Below are 12,198 nucleotides of genomic sequence, written 5' to 3'. Positions count from 1 at the left end.
GTTACTGCCTCATGCCTCAGTCTTCTCATCTGTAAAATGGGGATAATAGTACTTCCTCACATGATGGCTGCGAGGAGTAAATGAGTTAACGTGTAAAGGGATGAAAGCGGTGACTGGCACGTAGGAAGCACCCCACAAGTATTATGTCGCGTAGATCCCATTTGTTTTGCCTCATGTAGAGTCAGCAAGCTTTACTCGCTGGAGTCGGGCGGGATGTACGGTCAGGATGGAAAGGAATGCTGGTAAAATACTTCTTTTCCGGGTTATGCCTTTTCATGATTCAGATGCCTGTATTTTGAAACTAGTTATGCCGTTAGCAATTCGAGGAAAACATATGTTGTCACAGCTGTTCACTCAATTTCCAGAGACTTTTAATCCATTTGTCTGAAGATGATGATGGCTGGAACTTACCATGTGCTGGGCATGTAGTAATTCATTTAATCCTCACAAACTGATTCAGTTAGCCCTCTGAGGTCGGGATAGTGACCACCACCTCTAAGAGCTAGGGCACCGAGGCACCAAGGGTTTGGTTCTGAGTTATGTGGCTGCGACGTGAATAGCCAGGGTGCTTAGCACTGTCCCCCTCCCCTGCCTGTGCCCCCCTCTCCACGCCCGTCTGCCTCCTCCCGCCGCCGTGGTCTGGCCCCACGGCTTCAGCTCCTGGCAGGTGTGGCTTCTTCTCGTCATTTTGGTCAAATTCAAGTGTCACCTTTCCTGACTTACGTAAATTCTACCCCCAGCCATCACTCCGTATCCCATTGTCCTACTTGCTTCACGTCCTAGGGCAGAGAGAGGCCTTCTCTGACCGGTTCACTGATTAATAGCGGGCACAGCATGCTTTAAACCCTGTTGAGTGAATATAGGTGTTGATGATTTTAATAATGGTCACAGCTCCCGTTTTTTACACGTAACAAATATGCGTGTGTGAATGCATACGTGTGCATACGCACGAAATGGAGAGAGATTTTCTTATCGTAGTAAACTGGTACAGAATCACAGAATCTCTTTGAGTAACAATTCAAGCTCCAGCAGTCGTGTCCTGACGTTTTTCTTACATGGGGCTGAAGCGCCTGTTTGTGTTTGTCTCTGAAAAGACAGAGTCATGAGTTAAAAGGAGTGTGTACGGGTCTCGGGCAGTGAATGATCCAATTCCTAAAATAAATTGTAAAGGCAAGAGAGCCTGGATCAAGAAATAAAATCATTTTTTCTCTGGTGTTTGGGTATAACAACATGTTAAAAATATATATCTATATCTCGTATATCCTTTCCCACAGCGATTGCTTTCTTCCATTGATGTAAATTAAATTGTATTCATTTCATTTGTTTGCTCTTGGGGCCCCTCTACCAGAGCTCTTCAAGGTTTCCTTTGGGGAATTTGACAGTGATATGGGGTGCCAGGAACCTGACACCAGGACTCGGACAAAAAGGGGTTTTCTGTTCGTTGAGCTGAGAACTTCGGGCGAGTGTAGGTGCACCAGGCTTGTGGGAGGTGTGAGACTCGCTGCCGCGCCAGAGAGCTGGCCTGGAGGGACCTCTGTGATTTGGTCAAGTTGATGACAGTGTTTGGGAATGCCGGTCCTGCAGGCTTGAAAAGGCCACGTGTTCACTGCTCTTCTTCCAGAACAAACCTCACTCTTCCTCGTTCTGCCCTAGATAACCAGTTCAGGATGTCCATCCTAGAACGCCTGGAGCAGATGGAGAGGAGGATGGCTGAGATGACGGGGTCCCAGCAGCACAAACCTGGCAGCGGAGGCGGCAGCAGTGGAGGGGGCAACGGGAGCGGGAACGGAGGAAGTCAAGCTCAGGTATGTCTGCGCTGACAGTCACCTTTCGTCTTGTTTCCTGTGCTGCTGACGGGTGAGGCGGTCTGGTGCTGGTGTCGTCCCTGGATGAGGCAGAAGTCTGGGGGAGCGCTGGCTGGCAGAACTGTGCTTGCACGTGTTAAAACCTGTGTAATGTGAAAGGAGCCTTGGGACGTGGGGCTTCTCAGTTGTTTACCTGCCTAAGCGGTAAAGCATTGTTACTGGTCTTGGAATTCACTGCTGTTAACCCGGCCGTGGGAAGGAGGGCATCCGACGAAAAACCAGAGGCCAGATGGTGACTCACATCTGCTGGGCTCAGAGTCCACTTAGAATCTGTGTCGTGTTTTGTATTCCCTCTCTGTCTTCAGTATAAATATAAAACATACTGGAATTCAATGATTCATAAGCCTTTTATAAACTCAAGATGAGCAGTATGTAAGGCACCCAGAGAAACTGTCTCTGTAATTTTGCTGCACAAAGCATTATACTTTCTATCATTTCTCACACGTTCCTTTTCATAAATTCCATGAAGAATGCGTTACATTGCTAAGCATAAGGAAATTACCAAATATTGTTTCAAAGTTCCACTAGTCTCGAAGGCTTTATATGAATTTCATTTAGGAACTTCATTTTGGAAAAGTCTCCTAGGCAGAAACTATTTTTTCAGGAGACCCTAGATTAAATTGAAAGAGACCGATAGTGTTTCTTATCTCCACTACTAAGTTGTTGCCTAAAAACCTCAACTAATTTTCTCTTCAAGATGAATGATGATTTCCTTCGAACTATTAATATTACATTTGTAAGTGAACTTCTAGAGTTTTATGACCCTTGTGAATATCAAGTGTTAGTGATATTTTTAATAATAGATGAAAACAAAGCATAGTATACCACACCCCAAAACTAACCCCTTTTTCCTTGAATTTTCTTCTTATTTCTCATCTGCCTTCAGAAATCAACGGAAAAGGAAAGACAAGGCACACATTGTTAACATCTTAAGACATTATTAAGGCTTAGACAGGCTTCTTTTTCACCTGACCCTGCTAAGTTTTATCAAAGAAGTAATCATTGATTAATGTATCTCACGGCTAAAATAAGAGATTCCCACGAAATCCTTTTCCTTTGACCAACAAAGATTGCATAAAGGGGAGGGAATTGAATGTCATTCTGCAGCTCAACCATTCGGCCACTGGCCGATTATCCTCTGATTCCATAGTAGCTGCTGGCGAATAGTCGTTCGTCAATTTAAGTCGGCCTCAGTAAATATCTGTGTCCACCTGATGAGATGGAGGTGTGGCCGTTTTTGTTGAATGCAAAAAAATTCCCTCTTTGTTCACTACCCGGAGATTCGCACATGCTCACAAGTGTGTGTGTTTGGTGTGTATAGAGCAGTTCTGTCTGGACTTTTGAGTCAGGGTCATTCTACCTCAGGTTGGGACCAGCTGTGCTTTTTAAGATGTTTTTACAGCTCGAGTGAAGATAACATTGTCTGTCATCTGCCCTTTTATTGTTGCAGGCATTTTTTTCCAGATTAAAAAAAACAATAAACAATGAGAAGCAACAGTATTTCTGCAGTAATTGAATTTTCTGGTATTTGTTACTGGAAAAATACTTTTAAAATAATACCAGAGATAAGAATTAGGCTCAAAGTGCCATTTAATTGGGAGGAGTGTTAAACATAAAAGTGCTCGCATAGAGACTCAGCTAAACTGTTGACGTTACTAACTTTGATTTTATTTTTCTTCCTTTACAACTGAATCAAGAGAAGAAAGGCATGTGGTTAAAATTAGTAAATGTCTTTCCTGTGTGCCTCTATTATTAATAACAACATTTAAATTTCAAGATCTCTAATACATTACCCAGTATCTGTTTTACTTTATATAAAAGACTGAATTATTATTGGATTTAAAGTTTTTTTAACTGAGATATAATTGACATATAACTTTATATTAGTTCCAGGTGTACAACATAATGATTCGATATTTGTGTACGTGGTGAAATGCTCACCACAATAAGTCTAGTTACCATCCATCATCAATGGTTACCCATTTCTGTTCCTCATGAGAACTTTGAAGACCTACTCCTAGCATCTTTCAAATATGCAGTACAGTATTAACTGTAGTCACCGTGCTGTGCACTGCATTCCCATGACTTCATTTCTTTTGTACTTTTTGGCCCCATTTCACTCACCGCTCAGCCCCCGCCTCTGGCAACCGCTAATCCCTTCTCTGTATCTGTGAGTTTAGGTTTGTTATTTTTTAGATTCCACGTCTAAGTGAGATCATAGGGTATCTGTCTTTTTTCTGTCTGACTTTTTTTACTTAGCATAATGCCCTCCAGGTCCACCCATGTTGTCACAAATGAATCATTGGGGATCTGTAAGTGTTTCTTTAGGGAGAAAGCTCCCCGTTAGTGACTTAAGTCTCCTGCAGAAGCAGCAGGGGAGTCAGAGGCCCAGGTACCCCCGGGGAGGCATTAGGAGGTTTACTCTGCCATGCTTTCACAAGTTTACTACCTGCACGGTTTACCTCTATGGGAGGCGAGGAGGACCTTTTGTTTTCTTTAAGCAGTCTACACATCCCTGAGATGGAGCAGCATGAAGTCCATAATCAGAGTGTCAGCGGTAATAGACTCTAGTGTCCCGGAGTTATGGAAAATTACCTCGTGCCCCATCAGCAGACACGTGCTGCCGAGCCGAGCTGAGTACATCCAGTTCTCGGTTTCACCCCGTCTCTTTGTTTTCAGTTTGGTGCTGCTAATCGCGAAGCCCTTGTTTCCCCTGCATCGGAACGCCGGCTTGGGGGAGGGCGTTGGGCCCTCTGGTCGTAACGTGTGCTTTTCCACCGCAGTGTGCTGCCGGCCCTGGGACGCTGGGCAGCTGCTTTGAGAGCCGTGTGGTTGTCGTGTGCGAGAAGATGATGAGCCGTGCCTGCTGGGCCAAGTCCAAGCATTTGATCCACTCGAAGACTTTCCGTGGGATGACCCTCTTACACCTGGCTGCTGCCCAGGGCTATGCTACCCTAATCCAGACCCTCATCAAATGGCGGTAAGGCTGGCGTGCAGGCGGGAGGTCATGTCTCTCATCGACACGCAGTTTCCTCGTGAGCGTTTCCCCAGTGGAGAGAAGCCCGGCCATCCAGTGAGCATTCCAGCCTGTGAGCAAGGGGCTTCCTCTGAGGACAGTTTCCAAGGGCATCTTATGAATGTCTGCCCAAGAAACACTGAGTGAGACGCCTGCTGAATGGGGGGCCTTGTATTTCCCCTGGGCTCCTAGTAAAACAGAGAGTCCACACCACCCTGTGATGTTCGGGACGTTTCCTCACATCAGGGATGTGAGATGCTCTTTTGGGGTTCCTCTTTGTGGGGTTTTATACATTTCCGGTTATTTCCTTTCAACACTGATTGTGCATTAATTGCTGTCGCGTCCCTTACAGCACGAAGCACGCAGATAGCATTGACCTGGAACTGGAAGTCGACCCCTTGAACGTGGACCACTTCTCCTGTACTCCTCTGGTAAGGCGTGGGGTCATGTATCCCCCAGACCGTTTTCCTTGGCTGGCATAGGGGTGTGCCTGGTTCCCTTATTCATATACGCGGTCGAACAATGAAGTTCGCGAACTCATCCTAGAAAAAGAGCTGCATCCTTCACTGCTGAATATCTCTATGGTCACCTGCGAAGTACTCCCCTTGGGAAGCTGTGCACCGACGGCAGCGCCTAGTCCACCCTTCAAAGCAGTGTTGGAATTCGTTTTCTGGAATGGCCATCAGAGCTGTTGTGGTATTACCTTTGATGTCCTGAATGTTATCACAGTGTCTTTCTTTCAATATTTCCTTTATCTTTGGGTCAAGAAAGAAGTCACTGGGGGAGGGTGTTCCAATACAGTTATTTGTTCACTGACTAAAACCTCCCTCACAGACAGTGCCGTGTGAGCTGGTGCATTGTCGTGATACAACAGCCACAAATTGTTGGCGAAAAGTTCAGGTCGTCTAACTTTTTCATGCAGCCTTTTCAGCACTTCCAAATAGTAAAGTTGGTTAACTGTTTGTCCAGTTGGTACAAATTCATAATGAATAATCCCTCTGGTATAAAAAAAAGATTAGCAACATCGGTGCAACAAGTTCGCGAACTTACTTGTCAGACCTCGTGTGACGTTTATCAGAGTTACGTTGTAATGCTAATGTTTTATGGCCCTGTCGGCATTGCCAGCAAGGACAAATTCATCAGTTGGCAGCAGTGACCAAGTAAAACATATTCTAAACTCGTATTGAGGAAGCTTTCTTTGTCTTCTTGTTTTTTAGATGTGGGCATGTGCCCTAGGGCACTTAGAAGCTGCTGTCGTCCTGTACAAGTGGGACCGTCGGGCCATCTCTATTCCCGACTCTCTAGGAAGGCTTCCTTTGGGAATTGCCAGGTCAAGGGGTCATGTGAAATTAGCAGAGTGTCTGGAGCACCTGCAGAGGGATGAGCAGGCCCAGCTGGGGCAGAACCCCAGAATCCACTGTCCGCCAGGTGAAGAGCCTGCTACAGAAAGCTGGATGACCCAGTGGCACAGTGAGGCCATTAACTCTCCAGAAATACCGAAAGGTGTCACGGTTATTGCAAGTACCAATCCAGGTAAAAATTCACAAGTAGATTGACAGATTTCCCATTTGCTTTCATGCAGCTCCCCTTAGAGAAGTCCATAGGATACTCACAGACATTTAAGGGCTTGGGTTTTTTATGTTTCTGATTTTCCTTTTAGCTGTAAGAATGCCTAGTGCTTACCTCCTTCTCCCTCCCCACCCCCTCCAGAAAATACAGAAAGTAGCAACAAAAAAAAAATCTATGTCTGCACAAGAAATACAAATTTTGGAGGAGGAGGAGCTGAATATAGTATATGCTTCTGGGGAATATTTCAATGTTAGGGACATGTCTTGAGTTCCGGCTTTGCACTTTGTGTCTCTCAGGCATAGAGAAAGTATTAATTCTTTAGGATTCCTAATTTTATCTCCTGTCCTGACTATCCCTTTCTACTGTACTTTTCAGAGCTGAGAAGACCTCGGTCTGAACCCTCTAATTACTACAGCAGTGAGAGCCACAAAGATTATCCAGCTCCCAAAAAGCATAAATTGAACCCTGAGTACTTCCAGGCAAGGCAGGAGAAGCTGCTTTCCACTGCACTGAGTCTGGAACAGCCAAATATCAGGAAGCAGAGCCCTAGTTCTAAGCAATCTGTCCCTGAGACAATCAGCCCCAGTGAAGGAGTGAGGGACTACAGCCGGGAACTCTCCCCTCCCACTCCAGAGACTGCAGGATTCCAAGCCTCTGGATCTCAGCCTGTAGTAAAGTGGAATCCCAAAGATCTTTACATTGGTGTGTCTACAGTACAGGTGACTGGAAATCCGAAGGGGACCAGTGTAGGAAAGGAGGCAGCACCTTCACAGGTGCGTCCACGGGAACCAATGAGTGTCCTGATGATGGCTAACAGAGAGGTGGTGAATACAGAGATGGGGTCCTACCGTGATAATGCAGAGAGTGAGGACTGTCCGCAGCCCATGGATGATATACAGGTAAGCACGGATCAGGTAAGCCTGCACAGGCTGGCGTGGCGGTGCTGCTTCCTTCATCTGCACAATCCATGTCCAGAGGGCGTGTGATTCTCTTGCCAGGGAAGGATCGGAATTCGGCCTTATGCGTGAGGACGTTGGAGGCCCTTCTCTACTTGGGCCGCGTGCTCTGTCAGTGAATCAGCTCTCGGAATAGGGTCTGAGCACCAGGGGCCCAGGTGTCTGCCGAGCCTTCCCCCTGGCTCCAGCTCCTCAGACCCTCCCATAAGCCTTCTGCTTCTTCCTCGCATCCGGGGCGACGGATGTCAATGTTTTCAGTACGAGTCGTAATAGCGTCTTGGCCTAATAATAGCTAGTGTGACTCAGGAACTGAATTTCGAACTTTATTTACGTTTGCTTAATTTAAGTTTAAATATCCATTGGCTGGCATAGCTTTATAGCAGTCGGCCTTCACCGAAACAGAGTCGATGCAGAGAATAGAAACTAACCTGAAAAGAATCTTTATATTTTCACTGAGCTTTGAGAGAATAATATTTTGCTAAATTGAGTACATAGCTATGAAAAAGGCAGCAGTCGAAAGAAGCATGTTAGCCAAATGAAAAAAATAGCAGTTAAATATAATGAAATAATTCCAGAAATGGCAAGCTGTTCATGGAGGAAAGAACAGTAAGACTGATCTGTCTGAATAATTATCGATAGTGTGGGTGTGTGTATAAAGCAGTTGTTAAGGAGGGGTTCTTTAAATAGAAGGGGAATAATGTTTTAAAAATAACCTAGAACTGAAATTGTAAATCATTTTAACAAAACCAGAGAGGTCGGGAAGTGAAGAAGGTGTATTAAAGCAGCTTTCCTGTTAGGGGATAATAGAGTTTGTTCCATTTGTAATATAGATAGATAAGTGTAGGGTGAAATATGCTTGTTAGAAATTGCAAGTTAATAGCATAGAAACAGGCTACGGAACTTCTGTGTCGCTGAAGGGGGAAATAAATTGCCCCATTTGGAAAAAATTCAGGAATGGTAACGAAGTAAAAAGCAGCAACTGTAGTAATAAACAGAAAAGATGATATTATTAGGGATATTTTCAAACATGATTCATTCCTACTTTGGTAACATAATTCTATTAGAAGATTCTCAGTTTGGGTAAAAACGAAAGCAAAATATATACTGCTTGTAAAAGACACAACTAAAATGAAATAGAAAGAAAATGAAGTGATGGGTAAAGATAGGAAAGACAAATATGTATAAAAAGAAAAGAGACAAAAAGTATAACTCAAGGCAAATTATATATATAATTTATCAAGAAGATATCACTGTCAATGAACCATTGTGTACCTAACAACATAGCTTCTAAATATTAAAACAAAAACTAGCAAATATGAAGAAATGTGGAACCATAACTCTACTCATAGTGTGAGACTAACATACCTATCTCAGAATTTGTCATATCAAGTAGATAAGGAAAAGATATGAAAAAATTCAAAAGTACAGATAGAAAGCTTGACTTAATGTATAAATTTAATATAAATGATATATTTAATATATGATATATATAATTATACAGATACATGTTATTAACACGCAGCAAATATATATATGTGTAACTTCTTTTTATATATTCAAGACACATTTTTGAATATTGCTTATATACTAGTACATCAAGAGAATTTAAATAAAAATCCAAAGCTGCACATTTAAAGACTATCTTCTCTGACTATAATCCAAGAAATTTAGAAATGAATGATATGATTTTTTTAGGTCCAGCTGCTTAGAATAGTGTAATTTGGTTTAAAGTTGTTTAAATTTTGCTGCCTTTTGCAGCCATCACAGCAAAGATCAGCTACTTAGTATTCCAGAGTGTTGTAGTTACTATGATATTAAGATTTTCTTATACTGATACATGATTATAAAAATGGGGATGTGGGGATGACTGTAGAATCACTGTCCAGATTCTTCAGTCTCCCGAATTTTCACTTTGCTTTTAATAAAATATTTGAATGCTTACCTGGAAAAAAAAAACAACGTCAAGGTAGGACCTACTTCTTCCTGTTTGAGCTACAAATTAAGAGAGCCAATACAGAAGAAAAAGAAAAACTGTGATATTTTTTCCCCTAAACGTTTTCATTTTTATTCTCATTACAAAAATAATTCTTGTTCCATGTTGAAAATTATATTACCCGAGTGCTTTTAACAGCTTTATTAAGGTTTAAGTGACATCCCATGATATTCACTCCTTTTTGTATGTTCACTGTAATGGATTTTAGCAAATGAATGTAGCTGTGCAGTCATAGTTCCATTTAACACTTCGTTGTTCCCCAGAAGTCCTCTGTGCCTCTTGTAGTCAGTCTCTGCTCCCATCCCAGCCCTAGGCAACCACTGAGCTGATTTCTATTGCCAGAGTTTTGCTTTTTCTAGAAATTTCATATAAATGGAGTCATAACATAGGTAGTCTTCTGTTTCTGGCTTCTTTCACTTCGCATGTTTTTGAAGTCCATTCATGAAATAAGATAAGCATTTTGTCACCTCTTATAGATCCTTTCAGAACATTCTCAGGTCCCGTAAACACTTAAAGTGCTGTATTTCAATTTCCATTATCAAGAGATGTGCGAGGAAAATTTTAACACAAGGCCACATCTCCAGTTTTGATAACATACATCTCACTCTGGGCTAGTCTTAAGGATTCCTAATTGTAACTGTTAGGAATGTATTTGGGGTGAAAATATCAGCAACCTAACTACAGTGGTTTAATTTAAAAAAAAAAATCTATTTTTCTCATGTGACAAGAGGTCCAGAAGTCCAGTTGTTCGGTGATACCATCAGGGACCCAGATTTTGGGGGTGTTTCTGTTCTTTTTGGCTCTCCTTGTCATGCTTGTTGCTTTATGGTTGTAACGTGGCTGCTTGAGCTTGTGTGTAGTCAGGTAGGAGGAAGAAAGGAGGGGGCTAGCCTCGCTGGTACCTTTCATCAGAAAAGCAGAGGCATTGCCCAGACCCCTCCCAGCAGACTCCGGTAGAGTCTCGTTGTCCAGAAGTGGGTCAGACATTCTCCCCTCGGTGCACGGGCAGAAGGGAAATCCAGAAGAGGATTCTCATAATTGGCTTATCATTCACGAGCTGTCCCCTGCAGTTTGGCTCATGGCTGCTCTCTACAAAACTGGGATTCTCTAGGTGAGGCAACACGGGGCATGGTGGATATGGTTAGGTCACCAGTGGCGTCGCTGCCCAGTCATAGTGTCGTTATGTGGTTGACCCCTGGCTTTGGTGGAGAGTGGGCACAAGCCAAAAGTGCTCTGAGACTTGACGGAAGGTTTGGGACCAAACGCTCCTTTGGAGGTGAGGTCCCAGCATATTCGGGTGAATTGTATAAAACCTTACAATGACATTGGAATGAATTGGACTGAGATGGAAGCCCCCGTCCCTCATTTCCTTCTTTCCAAGGTGGGGCAGGGGTCGGGAAGCGGGAGGAGGGTACCTTCTAAGCCCGGTCTTACCTGAGTGTCTTGTGAACTCCGCTCTCCAGGTAAACATGATGACCTTGGCAGAACACATCATCGAAGCCACACCTGAGCGGATCAAGCAGGAGAATTTTGTGCCCATGGAGTCGTCAGCATTGGAGAGGCCAGACACCGCCACGGTTAGCAGTACCATGAGCTGGCTGGCCAGTTACCTCGCTGACGTTGACCATCTGCCGCACGCTGCCCAGATCAGGTCAGTCAGGCCACTTCCGGGATGAGTTCCTGGGTGTACCTGGAGGCGCGGGAGACCAGCTGGACGCGAGGAGTGCTGTGTAGTCTAAGGCCTTGTTAAAGAAGGGAGGAAGCGTTAGGGCCAGCTCCATTGCCACGTTCACGGCCCTACGCATGTCCTCACGTCTCCGTGGTTCTTCCCCTTTTACTGGAGCGTGTGAGATAACATCACAGTGTCTTCCCCCAGATTCATTTGAAGTTTCATAAGGACAGGAGAGTGTACTTAGTGGGTTTAGTGAAATAATGAGCATAGCACTAAACTCAGAATGGGTGCTCGGTATGAACTTAGTAACCGAAGGGCAGTAGAAGTCGGGGTACTACTACCTGACCTGCCCGACCGATGGACGGTGGACCCCAATAGTCTACAGTGGTTGCTGCTCCTGGTGGATCCTGTCTCGTCTCAGAAATCACTGCAGAATGGATCATGCCAACCGATCACCAGTCTCTCTCCCCGTGTCTCCTCTTGTTTCAGAAGTGCGTATAATGAGCCTCTAACCCCTTCTTCTAATACCAGCCTGAGCCCCGGAAGCTCTCCAGTCAGTGAAATAGCGTTCGAGAAACCTAGCCTTCCGTCTGCAGCCGACTGGTCGGAATTCCTGAGTGCGTCTACCAGTGAGAAAGTCGAAAATGAATTTGCTCAGCTAACTCTGACTGATCACGAACAGAGAGAACTCTACGAAGCTGCCAGGCTTGTCCAGACAGCTTTCCGGAAGTACAAGGTAAAGTAGAGTGGAGTCCTCATGTGACATTCTTGAGACCAGGGAGGTGGATGAAAGAAGCATTCGAGCTGAAACGTATGCCATTTCTTTTCTGTCCTCCGGTTTATAGAATTGTTATTTGAAATTAGATATTGTCACTTCAGAAAAATAAAACTGACCAGTTGCATGATGGTTATTACCATCTCAACTTACTGTTGGAAGTGATAACGGATAATTATTATTTAGTTACTGTAAAGTAAGTTGACACCACTGCCACAAGGAATTAATGACCTAAAGCAGGAGTTTCTGCCTGGAGGCCTGGGAATTGACTTTGGCAGCCTAGGAACTCCTAAAATGTTATGGCAAAGGGTCTGTATGTGCATTTTTGGTGGGAGGTGGCCCATAGCCTTCC

General features: G+C 44.1%; 1 protein-coding gene across 23 annotated transcripts in view; it reads left to right on the top strand.

The window, feature by feature from the left end:
* Positions 1 to 12,198, top strand: part of CAMTA1 (calmodulin binding transcription activator 1) — an 807,730-nt gene that overhangs the window by 775,297 nt on the left and 20,235 nt on the right. For 11 of the 23 annotated variants that reach the window (XM_081054811.1, XM_081054807.1, XM_081054806.1 and 8 more), the window contains 7 exons: positions 1,654 to 1,805; positions 4,649 to 4,845; positions 5,234 to 5,312; positions 6,099 to 6,414; positions 6,826 to 7,349; positions 10,863 to 11,050; positions 11,561 to 11,807. In XM_081054811.1, coding sequence (XP_080910937.1) covers positions 1,654 to 1,805; positions 4,649 to 4,845; positions 5,234 to 5,312; positions 6,099 to 6,414; positions 6,826 to 7,349; positions 10,863 to 11,050; positions 11,561 to 11,807 — 1,703 coding nt within the window. The remainder of the gene's footprint in view (positions 1 to 1,653; positions 1,806 to 4,648; positions 4,846 to 5,233; positions 5,313 to 6,098; positions 6,415 to 6,825; positions 7,350 to 10,862; positions 11,051 to 11,560; positions 11,808 to 12,198) is intronic. The other 12 variants (XM_081054794.1, XM_081054793.1, XM_081054792.1 and 9 more) reach the window with 3 other exon arrangements.

The sequence above is a fragment of the Rhinolophus hipposideros genome (genome assembly GCF_964194185.1).
Source record: "Rhinolophus hipposideros genome assembly, chromosome: 8".
In the NCBI taxonomy this organism is placed as follows: Eukaryota; Metazoa; Chordata; class Mammalia; order Chiroptera; family Rhinolophidae; genus Rhinolophus; species Rhinolophus hipposideros.
Note: the sequence above shows the minus strand (reverse complement) of the source record. Positions and strands in the feature narration are given on the sequence as shown.